Consider the following 22,581-nt stretch of genomic DNA (forward strand, 5'->3'; position numbering starts at 1 on the left):
TACAGAAATCTTGGAATACGAATTGTGTCTGTCGCCCTTCATCCATGGTTCTCTGGACCTCATGTGAGAAAAGGGCAAGCTGAGTTTTGTACAAGCGATGCTTTCTAAAACCATGCTGATTTGTGGAAAAAAGCTTTTCCCTCTCAAGTACATTTATTACAGTCAAACTGAGAACATATTCAAGGAATCTGCAAAAAACCGCAGTTAAAAGATATCGGTCTGTACTTTTGCGTGTCCATTCCTTTACCCTTCTTACATACTGGAGTCGTTTGCACTTTATTGCACTCACTTGGGACTCTGCACTGGGTGAGAGATTTGTGATAAATTCAAGCTAAGTAAGGGGTCAATGCCATAGAGTACTCTTTGTAAAACTGAACTGGGATTCCCTCTGGACCTGGCAACTTATCTGTTTTCAATTCTTTCAGCTGTTTCTCTATGCCAGGGATACTTATTACCAAATGCCTTATCCAAAAATTATTTTTAACTATTTAATAAGAGAACCGATTTGTAAAGGTAACATCTTATATCTGCTGATAACAAACAGAACCAAAGTTTTACACTCAGTCAATGTAGAACAGGGAATCAGTTATTGTAAGGCCATTACAGCATCACTGAATATGGCTGTAAACAGGGATAGAAAGAAAGGTAGTGAGGTATCCCTATTTCGACAAGAAACAGGTTTCAGATCACCTGAGCAGTCACCACGAAAATTTCATCGCCACCACTAACAACATTGCATATCTATGGACCAAGTTCATAAGCATTGTACGATACACTATAGATACATGCCGAGCAAAGTTGTGAAGAATGGAAAAGACCCATCAGCGTTTGACAGTTGTCTTACAGAGCCGTTACGAAAGCAAAGAGAACTTCACCACAAATTTAAACGTAGCCAAAGTCTCACAGGCAAACAAAAACTAAATGAAGCCAAATTAGTGTAAGGAGAGCCACTCATGGCGTATTCAGTGACTTCAAAAAGTCAAATTCTCTCTACTGACTTGACAGAAAATCGTTATAAGTTTTGGTCATATATTAGCTCAGTAAATGAATGAATGGTATCTGTCCTGACACTCTGTGACCATAAAGGCACTGAAATGGAGAATGACACAAAAGAGGCTGAAATACTAAATGTCTATTTCTGAAACTATTTCACAGAAGATTATCTGTAATGCCTCCTTCAAATTGTTGCATGAATAAAAAACAGCTGTTATAGAAATAAGTGACCATGGGTGAGAAAAGCAACTGAAATGACTCAACAGAGGGAAAGCCACTGGACCTGATAGGATAGCAGCATGATTCTGCATAGATTATAAAGACCTTGCCCATCTTCTAGAAGCAGTGTACTGTAAGTCTCTGGAGGAGTGAACAGTTCCTAATGATTGGATTGGATTGGATTGGATTGGACTAGACTGGAAATAAGCACAGGTCATTCCTGGTTTCAAGAAGGGTTGTTGAACATATGGATAAAACTATAGGCCTCTCTATCTCTGATGTTGGTTGATTGTAAAATTTTGGAACATATTTTATGCTCACACATTATAACATTTCTGGAGACTGAAGATCTCCTCTGTAGGAATTTTGGGTTCTGAAAACAATGATAGTATTAAGTCCAGCTCGTTCTGTTTGTACGTGAAATCCAGGAGGGGGAAGATATCGACACCTAAGTAGATGCAATGTTCCTTAACTTCCACAGGGCATTCAGTAAAGATCCACATTGCTGCCTAATAAACAAAATACAAGCTCACGGTATATCAGACCGACTCTGCGACTGCATTGAAGAGTTTCTAGCAAACAGAACATAGTACGTTATTTCCAATGGAGAGAAGTCTTCAGCCATAAAAATAAGTGCAGGTGTACCCAAGGGAGTGTTATAGGACCATTAGTTATACGATACAGTAGACATCAGAAGTTCCACGAGGCTTTTTGCGGATGGTGCTGTCGTATACAGAGGAGTCACCGAGCTTGAAAATTGTAGTGAAATGGGGGAAGACCTGCAGATGACTGACACTTGGTGTGAGGAGTGGCAATTGTCTGTCAACATAAACCAATGCAACATGCTGCATATAACATAGACAAAAAGACCCACTATTGTACGACTACACGATTGCTGCACAATCACTGGATGCAGTTACTTTCATGAAATATTTAGGAGAATGTGTACGGAATTATTTAAAGCAGAATGACCACATAAAACTAACTGCAGGAAAATCACATGCCCAACTTAGATTCACTGGAAGAATCCTCAGAAAATTTAGTCTGACAACAGAGGTGGTAGCTCACGAAACCCTCATTTGACCAATACTCGAGTCTTGCTAGTCGGCATAGAGAGGAAATAGAGAATATCCAAAGAAGAGCACTGTTTAAGTTCAGAGAGTGTGTGTTCCAAGACGAATAAAGCAAAATACTACTTACTCCTAATATCTTGCAAAAAAGACCACAAAGATAAAAATCAGAGAGATTGGAACTCACACAGAGGATTACGGGAAATCAATTTTCCAGTGAACAAATCAAGAGTAGAACAGGAAAGGGAAGAAGTGACAGTGGAACATTAAGTACCCTCTGCCATGCACCACAAGGTGGCTTGCGAAATATAGTTGAAGATGTAGATTATGGTTTAAAGAGGTAACTCTCAAAGCTGTTCCCTTGCCCTCTTGTCGCCTGAAATTTTTTTGTGTGTTGGGGGGGGGGGGGGGGGGATTAGATGCATGCGTGCGCGCGCGCCCACAATATGCCATTAATCTGACATAAGGAGACAATTACAGCTGTCTTTGCTCGTGTTCCCATGCACACACCTGACATCCTTGACACTCCCTACCATCGGTCCCACTTTGGGGGTGACAGCTACTAACCCCAGTCAGGCACAAGTGAGAGAACAAAAAGAGTGTATATGTACTTGATGTTCTGTAACTCTTAAAAAATACTTCTTAAGTGGTAAAATCATATGACAGTTCTTGTTGCTAAGAATTTGAACAAATAATCATTTTACAATTGTACAGTATTTTCAAAATGCTGTAACAAATCAAGACATTCTGTATTCTTGCCCTACAGAAGGGTGTTCAGCAAACAAATGGTGCCCTGATAATAAATAAAAACCTCCTGGAGGTGTAGTATTAGTAAAGCCACTAATCTGCCAGAACATTATGACCACCTACCTAATAGCCAGTATGTCCATGTTTGGCACAGGTAACAGTGGTGACACATCATCATACGGAAGCAATGAGGCTTCAGTAGGTCGCTGGAGAGAGTTGGCACCACACCTGCATACAGAAGTCACCTAATTCCCATAAATTCCGAGGAGACAGGTGAAAGTGAACAGGTGGCCAGCACATCAATTGGTATTTGCCAGTGTGTTCCTTGAACCACTCCGTCACACTCCTAGCCTTGTGACATGGCGCATTATCTTGTCGAAAAATGCCATTGCTGTCGGGAAACGTGATTGTCATGAAGGGGTGTATGCGGTCTGCAACCAGTGTACGATACGCCTTGGTCATCATTTGGTTGTCATAGTGCCTTGCATTAGCTCTACTGGACCCATAGATGCCCATATGAATTTTCCCATAGCATAATGGAGCTGCCACCAGCTTGTATCCATTCCACGTGCTCACTGATACTACATGCACCGTGCATGTATCTGACTAGCAGTCATTCCTCACCAGGTTACACTGCTATCACTTAGATGATTTATATCGATAGTAGGTCAGTGGTCATAATGTTCTGGCTGATCAGTGCACATGAGATAATATTAACTACTTTGTAAAATCATTTTAACACCTGTCCGAATATGCACCAGTGCTAAAATAAACATACTGAAATATAGTGTATTGAAGCACATCTTAATATTATGGACATAAGTGCCCCTAACCCCACCCTAAACCCACCACCACCACTACCACTACCACTACCACCACCACCAACACCACAACATTTTCCAAAGGGACATATGATGATCCATCCCACTTACAGATTTTAAAACTTACCATCTCCTTTGTGTCTTGAAGTGATGTCACAATTTCTGTCAGAAGTGCAACTTTCAGTACTTCTTGCCCCATGCCCCGAACAGTGAGAGGTTTGAGCAGCTGTAAAGAGTTTTTATATTTCATTGTTGCAAATAGTGCCTTTAATAGTAATGGTACAGTTTACAACTAAAACAAACCACTTAATGTACACTGAAGAAGCTGAGCTGTTAATAGGTACAGAATGCAAGTTTAAAAACTTAGCTTCGATGTTCTTCTCAAAACCTACGTTATGCTGTGGGCATAAACGCCTTCCAATGTTTGTATTTTAATGAAAAATATGATGCTAGGAACATTCTTGGCACAATATTTTAAGCATTACAATCTAATGCCAAAGATGTATAAGGTGAAATTGAAAGTGTCACACACTTTAAAAAAGAATTTCTGATGCAAAGTCCAAAATGGAATGTTTTTGATTTTTTCTACCACAGATTTGTTATTTAACTGTCTCTAGTCAGGCTAATAGTATCTAAAAACTGTTTACTACAGCGCCCTCTCAGTGGTGGATAAATGAGTATGAAGAATGTCCTAGCCCACCACCAGATTGACACAGCTACCAACAGATCTTGTTCACACCTCTAATGAAGTTGCACAATGTGAGGATCACGTTGCTACTTACAATGAGCATATTTCAGCACTTGTTACAATTTGACAACAATTTTTCTGATCTTTTTTATTTTAGTCTGTAGCATCATTGTGCACTGTACTCTTCCCTGCAAAAATGTTATTTGATTTTGTAATACTTTTATGGTTCATTATGCAATGCAAAGTTTATCGCAAGAGGAAAAATCCTAGTCTAAAAAACATGGAAAAGAGTTATTCTTCCAGGGCAATTACATTGCTGTTATCTTTAGTTAGTCAATTACTTAGTTACATGTCCATGGATCATTTTGCACGATAGAGCGTAAGGATGTGGAATAGGTCATTTCACACTCACATCACAAATTAGTTTGCACATACGGTAACATTCTGAACACTTCTAAGGTTTTTTAATATTCTTTTAAATTTTTTTATTACAAAAAATATATACAGATGTAAGCTAGTAATTCCTACCCATCATCTTTTACACATTACAGCAACAGAAATTCTACAGAATAGAATGAGTTGTCAAGGAGAAACTTTCTCAATTTCTTTTCAAATTTTACTTTGCTGTCTGTCAGACCTTTTATATCGCTGGGTGTGTGATCAAAAATTTATGTTGAAGCAATGCGCAACCCTTTTTTTTTTTGCTAAGGACAACCTTAATGTGGAGTAATGACTGTCATTTTTCCTTCTGGTATTGTAATTGTGTACACAATTGTTCCTTTTGAACTGTAGGAGATTATTTACAACAAACTTCATGGGGGAATAAATCTACTGTGAAGCAGTAGTCAGAATGACCAACTCCTTAAACACATTTCTACAAGATGATTGTGGGCGAGCACCACACACAATTCTTAGAGCATGTTTTTGAACAATTAAGACTTAAGACTTAGTTGAGTTTCTATGGAACTTTATACCATATGACATTACTGAATTAAAATCTGCAAAATATGTCATCTTACTGATTTGTTTCTCCCCAAGATCTGCAATGATTCTAAGCACAAATATGGACAACTTAGAATTTTGAAGTTTCCACACTATTATTTCCTGACCATGTGTTACACTTATCATTGGTGTGGTACCCCTAAATGTGTAGAACTGAATATGTTGTGTCTTTTTAAAATTGAGGATGAAACCACTTGCAGGAAACAAGTCAATGATACTTTTAACAACTTCGTTTAACATTTCTTCTGTTTCTGTACATATGCTTGGATTGATTACAATACTAGTGACACCTGCAAAAAGAACTAATTCTACTTGTTGTATATTAGACAGAAGATCTTTTACATATATGATGAACAGCAGTGGATCTAAGGTTGAACCTTGAGGGAACCCGTAAGTGATTCCTCCAAAGTAAGAATTTTGTCCCTGGACTGTATTGCTTGAATTACTAAGTACAACTTTCTGCATTATTTTGGTTAGGCATGGCATTATCCATTGGTTGACTATACCATCAATCCCATAAAATGTCTATTTATCTAGGAAAATACCGTGATTCACACAGTCAAATGCCTTAGAGATGTTGCAGAAAATACCAACCAGCACTATTTTATTATTTAGTGCTTGTAAAATCTAGCGAGTGAACATGTACCTGGCATTATCAGTAGATCACCTCTTCTGAAATCCAAACTGTATGATCTGCATAATATGCTCGAGTTCACCAAACATCTGTTGCAATATCAGCTGGTAAGTGACTAATACATGCTAAAACCATTTTTGTTTACTCAAATGGAGAAACAGCAGTTGAAAATCATTACCGATGTATTTCATTTTGTGGTGAATGGAGTACAAACAGGAAATGTAGGGTAATATTTTAGAATGAATCTTGAGAAGGAAGAAGTGACAGTCAGGAAAAAAGAAAAAGTCAATTGTCACTTATGCCCTAGACCAAAAGAATGAAGAAAAGATCTGACTAACAGGCGTTTCACTATCAATGAACCTAATGATCAATGTCCAAGAAAGTTAGCGTCCTTTGTACCAGAGATTTTAGCGCATTTACAACATAGCCCAGAGTTCCCAGGAAATAACATTCATGGACACTTATGAAATCTGAAAAGCAATGATGAAGGTGCATGTTTGTTATGCCAGATGTAAGCAAAGGTTTACACGACTCTGTTACATGCTGAAAGGTGACGAGCAAAGTTCAAACCTAGTCCAGTGTAATAACCTGTAAATCAGATGCAACTTTGAGTGTGATTCCATGATGGCTTTCTTAAAATGTGTAAGGACCCCTGTGCACTAAGTACAAATGTGATAAAATTGCTGAGTGATCAATTAAAACCATGCTACTACAGTAAATAACAACAACAATAATAATAATTTTTGTATGTCCATACTTATTACATAATCATTTTTTTACAGTGCTGGTAAAAATATAAAGAAATGAAGAAAAGGTGTTAATCTTTGTCTTGTTGTACATTAACAGATTATGCAAGATACATCACACAAGTTACAATCGAAAGAACTAACATCTACTGTACTGTCAAGCAAAAACTGAAATTATTTATAAGAAACTCATACTTACGTATAACATCTTTATCAACATTTAGTAAGAAATCATCTTTGAAGAACATGTATCCAATGATTGAAAACATATATACCAAGATGAGAGCCAGAACTGCTGTCAATATAATAGATCTACCATTCCGAGTTACAGATCTTATTACATTTAATAATGTTTCTTCACGGTAAACAACATCGAACAGCTGCAATGAGAAATTTTGTAAGCATCAGCAACAAATAAATTTACAAGCTTTTAATATAGAATTAGTAAATCAGCCTGAGCACCACAAAACATAGCATTATAATTATATAAAAACACTTGATGTTGGCAAATGAGAATTTTTATGAACCTTCCTGACAGTTTAAAATTATATGCTAGTCTATAACTCCCACCTAAATCTTAGCTTCTGTGCACACAACTCTGCTTACTGAGCAATTTTAGCATTCCTCATCACCCCCTGCAAAGTTATAATCTCTCAGTAGACCGCTTCAACATAAATTCCATGACATGTCTCCTCCATGCCTTGCTCAAAAAGGACTCAGTTTTAATTTGTCAGGAAGTTTCATTTATATATGAGCAACAATTTCCTAAAATTATCTCACTAAACCAAAGTCAACCATACCCTTTCCCTACTACCAGCCTTACATGCTTGTTCCATTGCATATCACACAGCAACATTACACACACATATTTAATTGACATGACTATGTCAAGCAGCACACTGCTAATACTGAATTTGAACATTAGAGGATCGCTATTCTTACTTATCTGCAGTAACTTTATTTTGCTACATTTATAGCAAACTGCCATTCATCACACCAAATTGAAATTCTACCTAATTCACCCCGTATTCTCCTACAGCGATTCATTGACAATACTTTCCCACATATTGCAGTGTCATTAGTGAAAAGTCAAAGATTGTTGTTCACTACATCTGTCAGATCATTTATGTATACAAAGAAGAAGAGCTTCCTATCACATTTCCCTGGAGAACTCCTGGTGAAACCCTTGTCTCTGATGAACACTCCCATCAAGGACAATATACTTGGTTCTGCTACTTACAAAGCCTGCAAGCCAGTCATACCAGGGAAACTATTCTGTGTGCTCCAGCCTTTGTTAACAGACTGCAATAGACTACTGTGTCAAATGCTTTCTGGAAATCTTGGAATTCTGGAATCTGCCCTTCATCCATAGTTGACAGGATATCCTGTTAGAAAAGGGCAAGCCAAGTTTTGCAATAGCAATGTTTTATAAATACAAGCTGATTTGTGGACAGAAGCTTTTCTGTTTGAAGGAAATTTATTTTATAGATAATCAGAGACAGTGTTACATAATAACACAGATATCACAGCTACTGCACTGTATCATCTGCTGAACACGAGTACTGTGTGGAGTTTTGTGGAAAAAGAACGGAGGAAAGTGATTTGGAAATATAAGTGTCAATACAATATGTAGCCAATACTCTTAAAATCACAACTGTGAATGCATGAGACTCTGAAGATAATAAGTATATTGACAACAGAATAAATTAAGTTAGTTTGTTACAAACAAAAAGCATAAATACTATCCAGTGTGAAACAGTTAAGGTTCTGTGCTGGTAATTGTGATAAGATTTGATTGCACATTTATTGTATGAACAGTTGAATATTTGTATTGGAAAGTAACACATTTGAAGAACATAGTGTTGAAATGGCAGGAGTAAATAAAGTACTAGTCTTGACTAGTTTATTTATTTTACACCTCTAGTTCCATAGAACTAAAGTGAGGAGTAAATCTCCAAAGTCATGGAACATATCAGTACACGAAATTACAATATAAAAGTAGTAACAAATAAAAAAAAAAGACAGTCCATAAGTTTATGTAAATGCAACCAACAATATGAAATAGGAATCAGCTTAATTTTTCACGGAACTCCTCGACAGAATAGGAGTGACCCATGAGGAAACTCTTCAGTTGTGAATTGAAAGCACACTGATTACTGCTACAATTTTTGAATTCTTGTGGTAGCTTTTTGAAAATGGATGCAGCAGTATATTTTGCACGCCTTTCTGCACAAGAGTCAAGGAAGTGCGATCCAAATGCAAATTGGATTTCTGTCTAGTATTAACTGAGTGAAAGCTGCTAATTCTTGGGAATAAGCTGATATTGTTAACAAGAAATGACAGTAAAGAACATATACATTGAGAGGCCAATTTCGAGTATCCAGACTAGTGAAGAGGGGTCGACAAAAGGTTCACGAACTTACACCACTTATTGCCCGAACTGCCCATTTCTGAGCCAGAAATATTCTTTGAGAATGGGAAGAATTTTACCCCAAAATACAATACCATATTTGTGTGTCGATTCCAGTGGGAGGCAGGGGGAGTAAATTTTATAACAATGTATGAATGAAATTTAAATATTGGTTCTAAATGATTTTCAGTGGATATATTTAAAACGTGAAGCACAAATAGCCATTTGTGATCAAATGTGGTTTGCTGCAGATGGACTTTTAACTAGAATAACTGGCTGAGCTGAGCGCACGGAGAGGTTTTTTTGAGGCCTTTTGCAATGGACACTGATCTGGTAAGATTGTTTAAGTGGCAAAGTGCCACACATGTATACCGTGCAGAGTAAGGCATTTTTGGGAGTTAATGTTTTAAATTTAAACTGACAGAGTTCTGACTGCTCTTATTCAGTGGTTGAGTTATCAGTAGCTGCATGACCAGTTCAATTTGTTTTGGTATGAAATCGAACCAATTCCAGTTATTTCTTGATATCATAAGAACTCACATATTTCATTTTATATCTTTGTGTCGATGGATCCTGCTTCATATATTTTATGTCTTTCTTTTATTTACTGACTGAATTTCACTGACCGATTGTTTAAATTTAAAATGTGCAGATAAGGGTATAAATGCAAAGGTGGACAATCACTCCCCTCAATAGAGGAGTTACCTACTAATGTTTAGTGCTTCATTTACCCCTTGGTGGGAAAGAAGCGTTAGATAGTTATTTCCTCTGTCTCATAGCAGGTTGGCAGGCATGACAGGGATTTGAAGTGTGCACATGCTACTCTCCCAGTACATTACTATATGGTCAATAATTCTGCAGCAAACCAATTTTAAGATTAGTGATCTGTAATTTTATGGGTCCACTGTTTTACCCTTCTTAATTACAGGCACTACTTGTGCTTTTTCATCTCTTGGGACTTGGCAAGAGATTTGAGATAAATGTAAGCTAAGTAAGGGACCAATGCTGAAAAGTACTCTCTGTAAAACGAAACTGGGATTCCACCTGGACCTGACAACTTATTTGCTTCCAGCCCTTTCAGTTGCTTCTCTATGCTAGAATAGCTATTAGCTATTACTATGGCCTCCATATGGCAGTCTGTGAGACAGTCAAATGTAGTGTGTGTGTGTGTGTGTGTGTGTGTGTGTGTGTGTGTGTGTACAATACTCCTTCATGAATGATTTCTTAAATGCAAAATTTAAAACTTCAGCTTTCCTTTAGCTGTCATCTACTGCCAATTCAAATTGGTCTACAAATGACTGAATAGAAGCCCTCGAGCCCATTTTACATAGGATCAGATTTCTCTCAGGTCCTTTGAAATATCTTTCGCTGAACTATGTTGGTGGAACCTGCTATATGATTCACACATTGATTTTTTATAGACACACAAAATTTTACTAATAATTGCCTGCTGATATTTTACCACGTAATTTTTTGAACAAAGAGTGCAGCAATCTCTGCTTCCTTGGCATTTCTAAATTTTGTTGTTTAACCATGATGGGTCTTTTCCATCCTTAATCCACATACGTGCACACATTTTTCCAGAGTGCGATTTACAATCAGTTTAAACTTTGCCCTTAAATTCCTCTATATCCCTCAACTTTTTCCTGTCCTTATCCCATATATACACTAGACTGGCACGTTAATCTATATTTGGCAATGACAGTGGTATAGGGTGGCGAGATGCCCTTCTTGCTGCCCCTCCCCCCCTTTATATTCATACAAGTGGTTCTCTTTTCTCCAAAGGTCTCTTTAATTTTCCTAGTGAGATATGCCTCTACATCCTTACATTTGTCCTCCATCTATTCCTGCTAAGCCATTTTGCACTTCGTATCTCTCTTATTTTTGAGACGTTTGTATTCCCTTTTTGCCTGCTTCATTTACTGCATTATTATATTTTCTCCTTTCATCAATTAAATTCAGTATATCTTCTGTTACTCAAGGATTTCTACTAGCCCTCATCTTTTTACCTACTTGACCCTCTGCTGTCTTCACTATTTCATCCCTCAAAGCTACCCATTCTTCTTCTACTGATTTCTTTCCCCCCATTCCTGTCAATCATTTCCTAATGCTCTCCCTAAAACTCTCTACAACCTCTGGTTCTGTCATTTTATGCAGGTCCCATATCCTTAAATTCACATGTTTTTGCAGTTTCTTCAGTTTACAGTTCATAACCAATAGATTGTGGTCAGAGTCCACATCTGACCTAAATCTCTGTCTTACCATTATATTATCTATCTGAAACCTTGCAGTACCTCCAGGCCTCTTCCATGTATACAACCTTCATTCCTGATTCTTGAGCGAAGTGTTAACTATGATTAAGTTATGCTCTGTGCAAAATTCTACCAGGCAGCTTCCTCTTTCATTTCTTGCCCCCATTCCATATTCACCCACTACGCTTCCTTCTCTTCCTTTTCCTACTATCAAATTCCAGTCACCCATGACAATTAAATTTTCATCTCCCTTCACTATCTGAATAATTTCTTTTATCTCATCATACATTTCATCAATCTCTTCGTCATCTGCGGATCTAGTTGGCATATAAACTTGTATTACTGTGGTAGGCGTGGGCTTCATGTCTATCTTGGCTTCAATAATGCGTTCACTATGCTGTTTGTAGTAGATTACCCGCACTCATTCATGTAGTAGCTTACCCGCACTCATTCACCTCATCTCAAGTCTTGTTCCTCCTGGCACCGAATTTCACTAATTCCCACTATATCTAACTTTGACCTATCCATTTCCCTCTTTAAATTTTATAACCTACCTATCCAATTAAGGGATCTGAAATTCCACGCTCCGATCCGTAGAACGCCAGTTTCCTTTCCCCTGATAATGACATCCTCCTGAGTAGTCCCCGCCCAGAGATCTGAATGGGGGACCATTTTACCTCCGGAATATTTTACCCAAGACGGCGCCATCATCATTTAACCATACAGTAAAAAGCTGCATGCCCTCGGGAAAAGTTACAGCTGTAGTTTCCCCTTGCTTTCAGGCATTTGCAGTACCAGCACAACAAGGCCGTTTTGGTTAGTGTTACAAGGCCAGATCAGTCAATCATCCAGACTGTTGCCCCTGCAACTAGTGAAAAGGCTGCTGCCCCTTTTCAGGAGCCACACATTTGTCCGGCCTCTTAACAGATATCCCTCCATTGTGGTTGTGCCTACGGTAAGGCTATCTGCATCGCTGAGGCACACAAGCCTCCCCACCAACGGCAAGGTCCATGGTTCATGGAGGGGGGGGGGGGGATCAGAGATTTATACCAAATAAATTAACAAAGGACAAAGCTGATGCCTCATGGTACACGAAACAGGTCAGAACACTGTTGCAGAAACAACAAAAAAAGCATGCCAAATATATACAAACACAAAACCCACAAGATAGGCAACCTTTCACAGAAGCTTGAAATTTAGCATGGACTTCAATGTATAATAGTTTCCACAATGAAACTTTGTCTTGAAACATGGCAGAAAATCCAAAGAGATTCTGGTCGTATGTACGGTATGCTAGTGGCAAGAGACAATCCATGCCTCCTCTGCACGATAGCGACAGCAATGGAAATACTATCGATGGCAGTGCTGCTAAAGTAGAGTCACTAAACACAGCCTTCCAAAATTCCTTCACCAAAGAAGACAAAGTAAATATTTCAGAATTCCAATTGAGAACAGCTGCCAATGTGAGTAACTTAGAAGCAAATAACTTCAGAGTAGTGAAGCACCTTAAATCACTTAATAAAAGCAAGTCTTCCGGTCCTTACTGTATACCAATTAGGTTCCTTTCAGAGTACGTTGATGCAGCACATATATAACCACTCGCTCAACAAAAGATCTGTACCCAAAGCATGGAAAGTTGCACAGGTCACACCAATATTCAAAGAAGGGTAATAGGAGTAATCCACTAAATTACAGGCCATTATCATTACTGTTGATATGCAGCAGGAGTTTGGAACATTTATTATGTTCAAACATTATGAATTACCTAGAAGAGAATGGTCTATTAACACACAGTCAACATGGATTAGAAAATTTCGTTCTTGTGAAACACAACTAGCTCTTTACTCACAGGAAGTACTGAGTGCTACCAACAAAGGATTTCCAATTGATTCCGTATTTCTAGATTTCCAGAAGGCTTCTGACACCATAATTCCCAAATGGCTTTTAATCAAATTGTGTGCTTATGGAATATAGTCTCATTCATGTGAATGGAGTTATGATTTCCTGTCAGAGGGGTCACAGTTTGTAGTAACTGATGGAAAGCCATCAAGTAAAACATAAGTGATTACTGGAATTCCCCATGGTTGTGTTATAATCCCTGTGCTGTTCCTTATCTATGTAACTGATATAGGAGATTATCTGAGCTGCCATCTTAGGTTGTCTGCAAATGATGATGATGTTTATTGTCTAGCAAAGTCATCAGAAGATTAAAATCAACTTCAAAATGATTTAGGTAACATATCCGTATGGTGCAAAAATGGCAGTTGACCCTAAATAATGAAAAGTGTGATGTCATCCATATGAGTGGGAAAAGGAATGCATTAAACTTCCGTTACACAATAAATCAGTCAAATCTCAAGGCCATAAATTCAACTAAATACCTAGGAATTACAGTTACAAAAGCTTAAATAGGAAAGCGTACACAGAAAATGTTGTGGGGAAGGCCAACCAAAGACTGCGTTTTATTGGCAGAACACTTAGAAGATGCAACAGATCTGCTAAAGAGACTGCTTACACTACACTTGTCTGTCCTCTTTAGGAGTACTGCTGCATGGTGTGGGTTCCTTACCAGAAAGGATTAACGGAGTACAACAAGAAAGTTCAAAGAAGGGCAGCACATTTTGTATTATCGAGAAATAGGGGAGATAGTGTCACAGACCTGAAACAGGATTTTGGGTGGACATCATTAAAACAAAGACATTTCTCACTGTAATGGGATCTTCTCATGAGATTTCAGTCACCAACTTTTTCCTCTGAATGTGAAAATATTTTGTTGACACTGACCTATGTAGGGAGAAATGATCATCTTAAAAAATAAGGGAAATCAGAGCTCACACAGAAAGATATAGGTGTTAGTTTCTTCCGCGTGCTGTTCAAGAGTGGAATAACAGAGAATTATTGTGAAGGTGGTTCGATGAACTCTCTGCCAGGCACTTTAGTGTGATATGCAGTGTAGCCATGTATATGTAGATGAATCCTTGTCTGTATAGTGATACTGTGGAAAAGGCAGTCTGTAGCTACAAATTCTAAAGTAATTCCATTCCGTGTAGGTTGCCAAACTAGCTGTTCATGATAGTTTTCAGAAAATGTGTTCCAAAGTACTTCACAAAACCGGCTGTCCTTATCACCTCCAACTGAATCCACAAACATCCTATTCTATAATCAGTAGGTCAAAGCTACTTCCAACTTACACTGCACAGTTGTGATTAATTCCAGGCTACTGAGTGCAGAATATCTTTGAATGAAGGCAAAGCTGTTACGGTGGCATCGGGAGGCCAATAAAAACACCCGACGATTACTCTGATCTCACCTCAGCCGGTTACTTACATCCACAGAATTCTGCAGTCAGACTCTATTTCAACCTCAATAGACACAATATTTTTGTCAATTGCAATCAACATTCCCTGGCCTATAGTGTCTAAGCTACATTTTCGACATAAGTTCTGTGTCTCGTTAAACATTTAGGAGCTTTCTACTACGTATTGTACCCAGCATTCAATTACAAGTAGAATTTGAGCATGACAACTTTCCTAGAGAGCATTAAATTCATTAAATTTATTACGAATGCTTCAGCAATTTACTGTTAGAATTTTGACAGTTGAAATGTCTTTACTCTGTAAGCGATCTCATTTCACTCACTGTATATCATCAGTGGCTTCAAACTATCACCTAGCCTAAAGAAAGCTCCTTGTGCCCTCCATAAGTACTCTACTACCCAAGTAACTGCTTCCTCTGCATAGTGCATCCAACAGCTGTTGAAGTCTGGAGAGGCACGGGGTCAGCACACCTCTCTCCTGGCCATTATCAGCTTTCTTCACCTCGGAGCTACTACTTCTCACTGAAGTTGCTCCTCAATTGGCATCACAATCCTGAGTGTACTCTGTTCCACTCTTCCCACCAAGGACAAATACCTGGCAGTGCCGGGACTCAAATCCAGGTCCTCCACATACCAGTCAGACATGCTGACCATAGCGCTGCAAAGATGGACAGTTCCTATGTTTGGTTTATTATAACTCAATATTATAATGTACATAAAGTTGATGTTTTGAGTGCTGTAGCACTGGAATTAGCAAGATGTTCAGAGCGTTATTTATTATAGTACAATTTAGATTTCAATATTGTGTGTGTGTGTGTGTGTGTGTTTTGACATAAAACGGATAGAATGGTGGTTTTGTTAAAAGTACTTACGCTGAGTAGCACAGTGATCACGTGACCGAGTCTTTAAATGAGCATGCAGAGCAGTGCCAAGAATCTTTTATCGGGCTGTCTTCAGCTTGGTAAGGTCTTGTGCCTGGTTTGACAGCCAGAGAGGCACAGGGGCTTGAGGCTGTGTTAGTGGCACTTGATTTGATCATTGATCATGAGTAGAACACTCAGAAATATTTCAGGGCTCTGAATTTGGTTGGGACTTAGAAATTTCAAGTCACTTTCAGTCACTGATTCTTTGCAGTCAAGCATACTTTATTGCTATTTAACGGTTTGTAAGCAGCTGTGAGCTTCAGTGATTTGACTGCATAATAATTTGACTCAATTGTGTGATGAACTTTTTCTATATTATTCGTGATAATCTCCATGATAATGAACTTCAGATTTCACTGTGAATGCTAATAAAACTTCACGCTGATGAACTTTTAAGAGCCTGTCACTGGTTCTTCATGAATTAATGCATGTTTTTATGCATTTATTCCATAACTGCTATTGTCTGTAAACACTCTGCTTGCACCATGTAACTATACTTCACTTTAACAATCTGGGTATTCTACAATTGGTTTATTAATTTAATGTGAGCCTACCATTCACATAGATATTTGTGTGCTTATAAAAATAAACTTCTGGTTAAAATTTCAAGCAACCTGTTGCAGGCAACACTAGCCTATGGGGTCATTTTCATATATTTACCCTTCATTTTACTTACTTATTTGTTGATTATATCTTGTTTTATTCACTACTGTCATTAGTAGAAAAGGGCCTCTGGATTAAGTTTATACAATGACTTGGGCTTAAAAGAAACAGTGCATGGCCAACCCCTAGTGATTCAACAAGCTATACTGAAAAATCAGGTTGTACACTGCCCACAGTAAACTGTTTTTCCAGCCACAACAGAGTTGTGACACGTAAAGGCATCAGCTGGCTTTTGGATTTGCACAACCAAACTTGTTAAATACACAAAGCTATCTACTTGAAAAGGTCGAGCCTGTCACTGACACTAGTTCACCAGATGCTGGCATATACAAACAAGCAGCCTACTCTCCTCGTGGTTCGCAAATGGACACTAGCATCTTAGTGTCTAACTGAGCTGACTGAGCTGGTCACTGGCTGTTCAAAACAATTGACAACTACACTACAGATGTCATAAATCTGCACTACACAGTTACTAAAATATGAGACTATTGTTCTTAAATACGCAGACATGCGAGGACTTCATGAGTTAAATTATAAAAGTCCACATAAAAAGCTAAATATGTAACTTGCTGCTCTCACAGTGGATCACAAATGGAGGTTAGTGCCTGACACTATATCATCAACATGATGCCTGCATAGACAGCATCAGAGCTCCTATTTGCTGATTTAATATCCACAGTGCCTCTGTTAACTAAAATTAGTAGCTATACAAATGTGAACAATGTTAGACACACAGGAAGCAGTAGTAACAGTCCTTGTATTTTAGAAATTCACATCAGAATCAGCATTGAGACATTTAGTCCAAACTTGTATGGCAGCAATGTTTGGTGATTTTGTCTTTAATAATGTAACATCACCATCCATTAAAGATTTTCCACACTGGCACAGAATCTCAAACCACATGCTGTCTAAAAGCAAGATTATCCTGCATAAACAACATAGTTGTATAAACACATTCAGAAGACTGAAAAATCTTGTGTGGATGTCTCAAGGATACTGCCATTCCCGGATGAAACACTGAGATCAGAGAGCAATGTGACCATTCTTCCTTCTTGCTGATTTCTTTATTTCTTATGCGCATGCGCAATGTATGCCAAATCAGTTGTTCAGAGTAACCATTCTGGCAAAAACTAGTCTGTAGGTCATCGAGTTCGTTTTTGTACATATTGTGGCTCTATTTATGCCAGTACTGTGAACTATTCAGATGTACAATTGCAGCTGCTTACCTGAAGATACACTATGCGCTATTAAACATAGAAAGAGTGAAGGGGATATTCTTCAACTTAGCCTACAATATTTACTGATACCTCTTCTTTGTTACACGACTAATGTACAACAGACATTAAAGATTGACTTCTTGTAACACTTTAACACATATCTTTTTTCTAGTAAAATGAAAATTAAAAAGCAATATGCAGAAATAAGTAAAAAATAAGTTATACTATTTAGATGACAAATGAATTTTGACATACCAGAACAGAAAAGAAAAATGGATGCATAAAAAGGGCTAAAAGGCAAAATATCAGGTAGGTGAGATGGTACAAAAGCTCTGCATCTGTTATCATCTGTTCTAGGCTTTTTGTAAATGTTCCTTGGTTTCCCATGATGCTGACTAAGTGGACTCCTTTGAGCAATACCTGAAAAAAGGAAAAAAAACTTGGTATCATTTGTTAAAGATCTAATAAATATTATCATATGAAAGGTATGAAAAAACACAGGAGGCACCATTGTTTTTTTTTTTTTTTTTGAAAGCATTTAATTGTGCACAGACACTGAAAGCAACTCATGATTATTGTCATAGTGCGTACAGCTTCCCCCCCCCCCCCCTCCCCCCCCCCCCCCGCGCCACCCCCCACACAGCATCATCATGGTATCTATACACATCAAAAGAAAGCAACAAATAACCAGAAATACATAAATCCAAGCAGTTATACATAGTGATATAAATTAATACTTACAAGAGATCAAAAATAATTCACATTTCATAACATATCATATTACAGTGCCACCACTATTTTCTTGTGCTACTGTGTACAATTGGGAAACGGGCAAGTCTGTTGCAGAAGGCCACAAGAGCAGCCAAGCATAGAGCAGACCAAAACACCATTACATGAAATGCAGCAAAGCCACCAGTCGATTCTCACACGGCAGGCCGAGCTGGGATCCAAAAATGTAATAACACTGAAGCAGCAGAAATGCATGGTGACTGCACCATGGGCAGGCCAAGTACTACACCTTCAAGCTATGCACTTGTTTTGGTGTGCACGGTTTGAAGCAGTGCTTTGGCAAAACAAGTAGGCATTGAGCCGGTATAAATACCCATCACTTTTAGCTGAATGCATCACAGTCTGTCAGCTCCATCTACAGGAGGTGGGCTATGTCAGTTGATGAGACAACATGCTTCTACAGGCAGCCACCATGGGATTTGGCATTCACCAACTACAGGTCTCCTCCTGGTACTAAGCCCACTGCTATGGACTTAGCACCTTCCTGTCAGTGCGCTACTTCCAGGTTCACTTCAGCTGCTGCCGGCATTCTGCCCGGAGACCACCAGCTCGAGACTAGGGTGTTGCAGCTACTCAACCACCCACGCCTGGGAGGGCATACTGGCGCTGTATGCTTTTGCTCACAAGGAAAGACACCACCACTAAGAACTGCCTTCCACTACAAGAATCATGATGGATTTCCACGTCTGCCTTGAGCTGCAGATCGGTGCCCAGATGGCACCTGTGCTTCTACGGACTCCACGTGTCAGCATTCCTGCCGGCTGCCTGTTGCGTCAGCACTGCTGCTCTTGCTGTCATCAGCACATAACCTTGCCACCGCCACAGAACGTCATTATGACTTGTAGTTTAATCTCAGATAATATGTATGACTAGTAAAGATATTTCCCTGAACAACCATTAGTCATCATCCTGACAACAGCCCACTGCCTCAACTCAACCATCCCACTGTAGAGGTTGTCCACAATGGACCTCAGTTTTGGTGTCAGATATGTGATTGACATCAACAGCTGGACCAGAGACCTTGTCTCCAGCTGCAACCCGAAGCATCAAGCTGCAGTGGAGTGCAGTGTTTTTTCGTGTTTTGTTTGACTGCAAGTGCCACGGTAAGTCTGTGGCTCTTTTGCCAGATTTTAAATTGTGTTTGAAGGTTCACTATGTGGCAGGTACACTCAGGCAGTGATATGAGGGTGTGTAAATATAAATATTAATTTTTGCCAGGTTAATATGGGCAACATGACATATCATGAGCAAGTGACAAGTTTCTTTGTCTACAAATATATATGGTGTTAACCCTATGTAGTGTTTCAGAAGGTGAAGCTGAGTTTTGTCAATAAGTGTTATGGTAGTGTTACAATTAAGTCTCCTAATCATTTTATTTTATTTTTCCTGTTGTTTCTGTTTCTTTGTATTTACTGAACAGAATTTCCACAACAACACAGTCTGACAACTGTAGAAAATGTGAGCTAGTCTGTGCTGCTTAGAATGAGCAGCGTATTTTGTTTTCTGCAAATAGCTCATTGTGTTTAAACATGAACAAGAGCAGTCATGATTAGCCACTCAGGTGGAGAAGTTAAGTTACAGTGTCCTTGTCATCACCCTGTTTTGTTCTAATTATTTGTTGGATTTTATGTCATTGTAGAGGGTCAACCAATGTCCTTTGCAGCACCACAGGGCTACACTGTGGACCAAACATTATGAATTTTAGCAGCTGAGGCAGCTCAGCTGCAAACTTACAAGGACTGTATGTCCAAGGAAATAAAGGCTGACGAAAGGAACAGAGCTTTGCACAGAAGAGTTACTCCAGCACATGAGAAGAAAAAGCAGAAAGAAAGTGAAAACTGGATGGTTAAAAATGAGCCTTCTGGAGCAAGGAATATGAGGATTTTGGAGAGGCTGGAGGGAAGGACAAAAAGGGCAGTAATCATCTAAAAGGAAGTTAGTAGTGTCAGGTTAGTGGATGCACAATGCAATAATGTAGAAGTTAATAGGAGTAATGCAGAATTATCAGCTCCAACAGCTTGTGGAAAGGTAGAGTCTGAATTAGCTGTAGTACCAAATGGAGTAAGTGTGTAATGTAGTGAAGTGGATAAGAGTGTGAATATCAACATGGGTAATTTATATGCAGTATCATCTAACCCCTCCCCCCCCCCTCGAACCATGGACTTTGCCATCAGTAGGGTGGCCTGCATGCCTCAGGGATACAGATAGCCGTACCGTAGGCTCAAACACAGCAGGGGGGTTATCTGTCTGTTGAGATACCAGACAAACATGTGATTCCAGAAAAGGGGCAGCAGCCTTGTCAGTAGTTGTAGAGGCAACAGTCTGGATGACTGACTGATCTGGCCTTGTAACATCAACCTAAATGACCTTGCTGTGCTGGTACTGTGGATGGCTGAAAGTATGGGAAAACTAAAGCTGTAATTTTACCAGAGGGCATGCAGGTCTACTGTATGGTTAATGCTGATGGCATCCTCTTGCATAAAATATCCCAGAGGAAAAGTAATCCCCCATTCGAGACTCTGAGCAGGGACTATTGAGAAGGATGTTGCCACGAGGAGAAACAAAACTGGCATTCTACGGATAAGAGTGCGGAATGTTAGATCCTTTAATCGTGCACATAGGCTAGAAAACTTAAAAAATGGAAATGGAAATGTTGAACTTAGATATAGTGGGAATCAGCAAAGTTCTTTGGCAGGAGGAACAGGACTTCTGGTCAGGTGACTGCAGGGTTATAAACACAAAATCAAATAGGGGAAATGTAGTAGAAGGTTTATTAATGAATAAGAAAGTAGGAATGAGGCTAAGTTACTATGAACAGCATAGTGAAAAAACTATTGTAGCTAAGATAGACACAAAGCCAACACCCATGACAGTAGAACAAGTTTATATGTCAACTAGCTCCACAGATGATGAAGAGATTGAAAAAATGTATGAGAAGATAAAAGAAATTATTCAGACAGTTAAAGGAGACAAAAATTTAAATGTGATGGGGGACTGGAATTCGATAGTAGGAAAGACAAGAGAAGGAAAAATTGTAGGGGAATATGAACTGAGGGAAAGGAATGAAAGAGGAAGCGGCCTGGTAGAATTTTGCACACAGTATAATTTGTACAGAAACCAGATGGCAGTTGTAAGAGTCAAGGGACATGAAAGGGAAGCAGTGGTTGGGAAGGGAGCGAGACAGGGTTGTAGTCTCTCCCCGATGTTATTCAGTCTGTATATTGAGCAAGCAGTAAAGGAAACAAAAGAAAAATTCGGAGTAGGTATTCAACTCCATGGAGAAGATATAAAAACTTTGAGGTTCACCAATGACATTGTAATTCTGTCAGAGACAGGAAAGCACTTGGAAGAATGGACAGTGTCTTGAAAGGAGGATATAAGATGAACATCAACAAAATCGAAACGAGGATAATGGAATGTAGTGGAATTAAGTTGGGTGATGCTGAGGGAATTAGATTAGGAAATGAGACACTTAAAGTAGTAAAGGAGTTTTGCTATTTAGGGAGCAAAATAACTAATGATGGTCGAAGTAGTGAGGATATAAAATGTAGACTGGCAATGGCAAGGAAAGCGTTTCTGAAGAAGAGAAATTTGTTAACACCGAGTATAGATTTAAGTGTCAGGAAGTCGTTTCTGGAAGTATTTGTACGGAGTGTAGCCATGTATGGAAGTGAAACATGGACAATAAATAGTCTGGACAAGAAGAGAATAGAAGCTTTCGAAATGTGGTGCTACAGAAGAATGCTGAAGATTAGATGGGTATATCACATAACTAATGAGGAGGTATTGAGTAGAACTGGCGAGAACAGGAGTTTGTGGCACAACTTGACAAGAAGAAGGGACCGGTTGGTAGGACATGTTCTGAGGCATCAAGGGATCACAAATTTAGCATTGGAGGGCAGCGTGGAGGGTAAAAATCGTAGAGGGAGACCAAGAGATGAATACACTACGCAGATTCAGAAGGATGTAGGTTGCAGTAAGTACTGGGAGATGAAGAAGCTTGCACAGGATAGAGTAGCATGGAGAGCTGCATCAAACCAGTCTCAGGACTGAAGACCACAAGAACAACGTAATTTAATCATCACAAATAT

The 22,581-nt window shown here is 38.9% G+C and overlaps 1 protein-coding gene across 1 annotated transcript in view; it reads right to left on the reverse strand.

Moving 5' to 3' along the window:
- The window catches only part of LOC124554726 (inositol 1,4,5-trisphosphate receptor), a 348,395-nt gene that overhangs the window by 26,019 nt on the left and 299,795 nt on the right, over positions 1 to 22,581 (reverse strand). Inside the window, exons 42-44 of the mRNA XM_047128370.1 lie at positions 17,957 to 18,121; positions 7,120 to 7,300; positions 3,978 to 4,076 (exon numbers count right to left, since the gene is read on the reverse strand). Coding sequence (XP_046984326.1) covers positions 3,978 to 4,076; positions 7,120 to 7,300; positions 17,957 to 18,121 — 445 coding nt within the window. The remainder of the gene's footprint in view (positions 1 to 3,977; positions 4,077 to 7,119; positions 7,301 to 17,956; positions 18,122 to 22,581) is intronic.

The sequence above is a fragment of the Schistocerca americana genome, chromosome X (assembly GCF_021461395.2).
Source record: "Schistocerca americana isolate TAMUIC-IGC-003095 chromosome X, iqSchAmer2.1, whole genome shotgun sequence".
In the NCBI taxonomy this organism is placed as follows: Eukaryota; Metazoa; Arthropoda; class Insecta; order Orthoptera; family Acrididae; genus Schistocerca; species Schistocerca americana.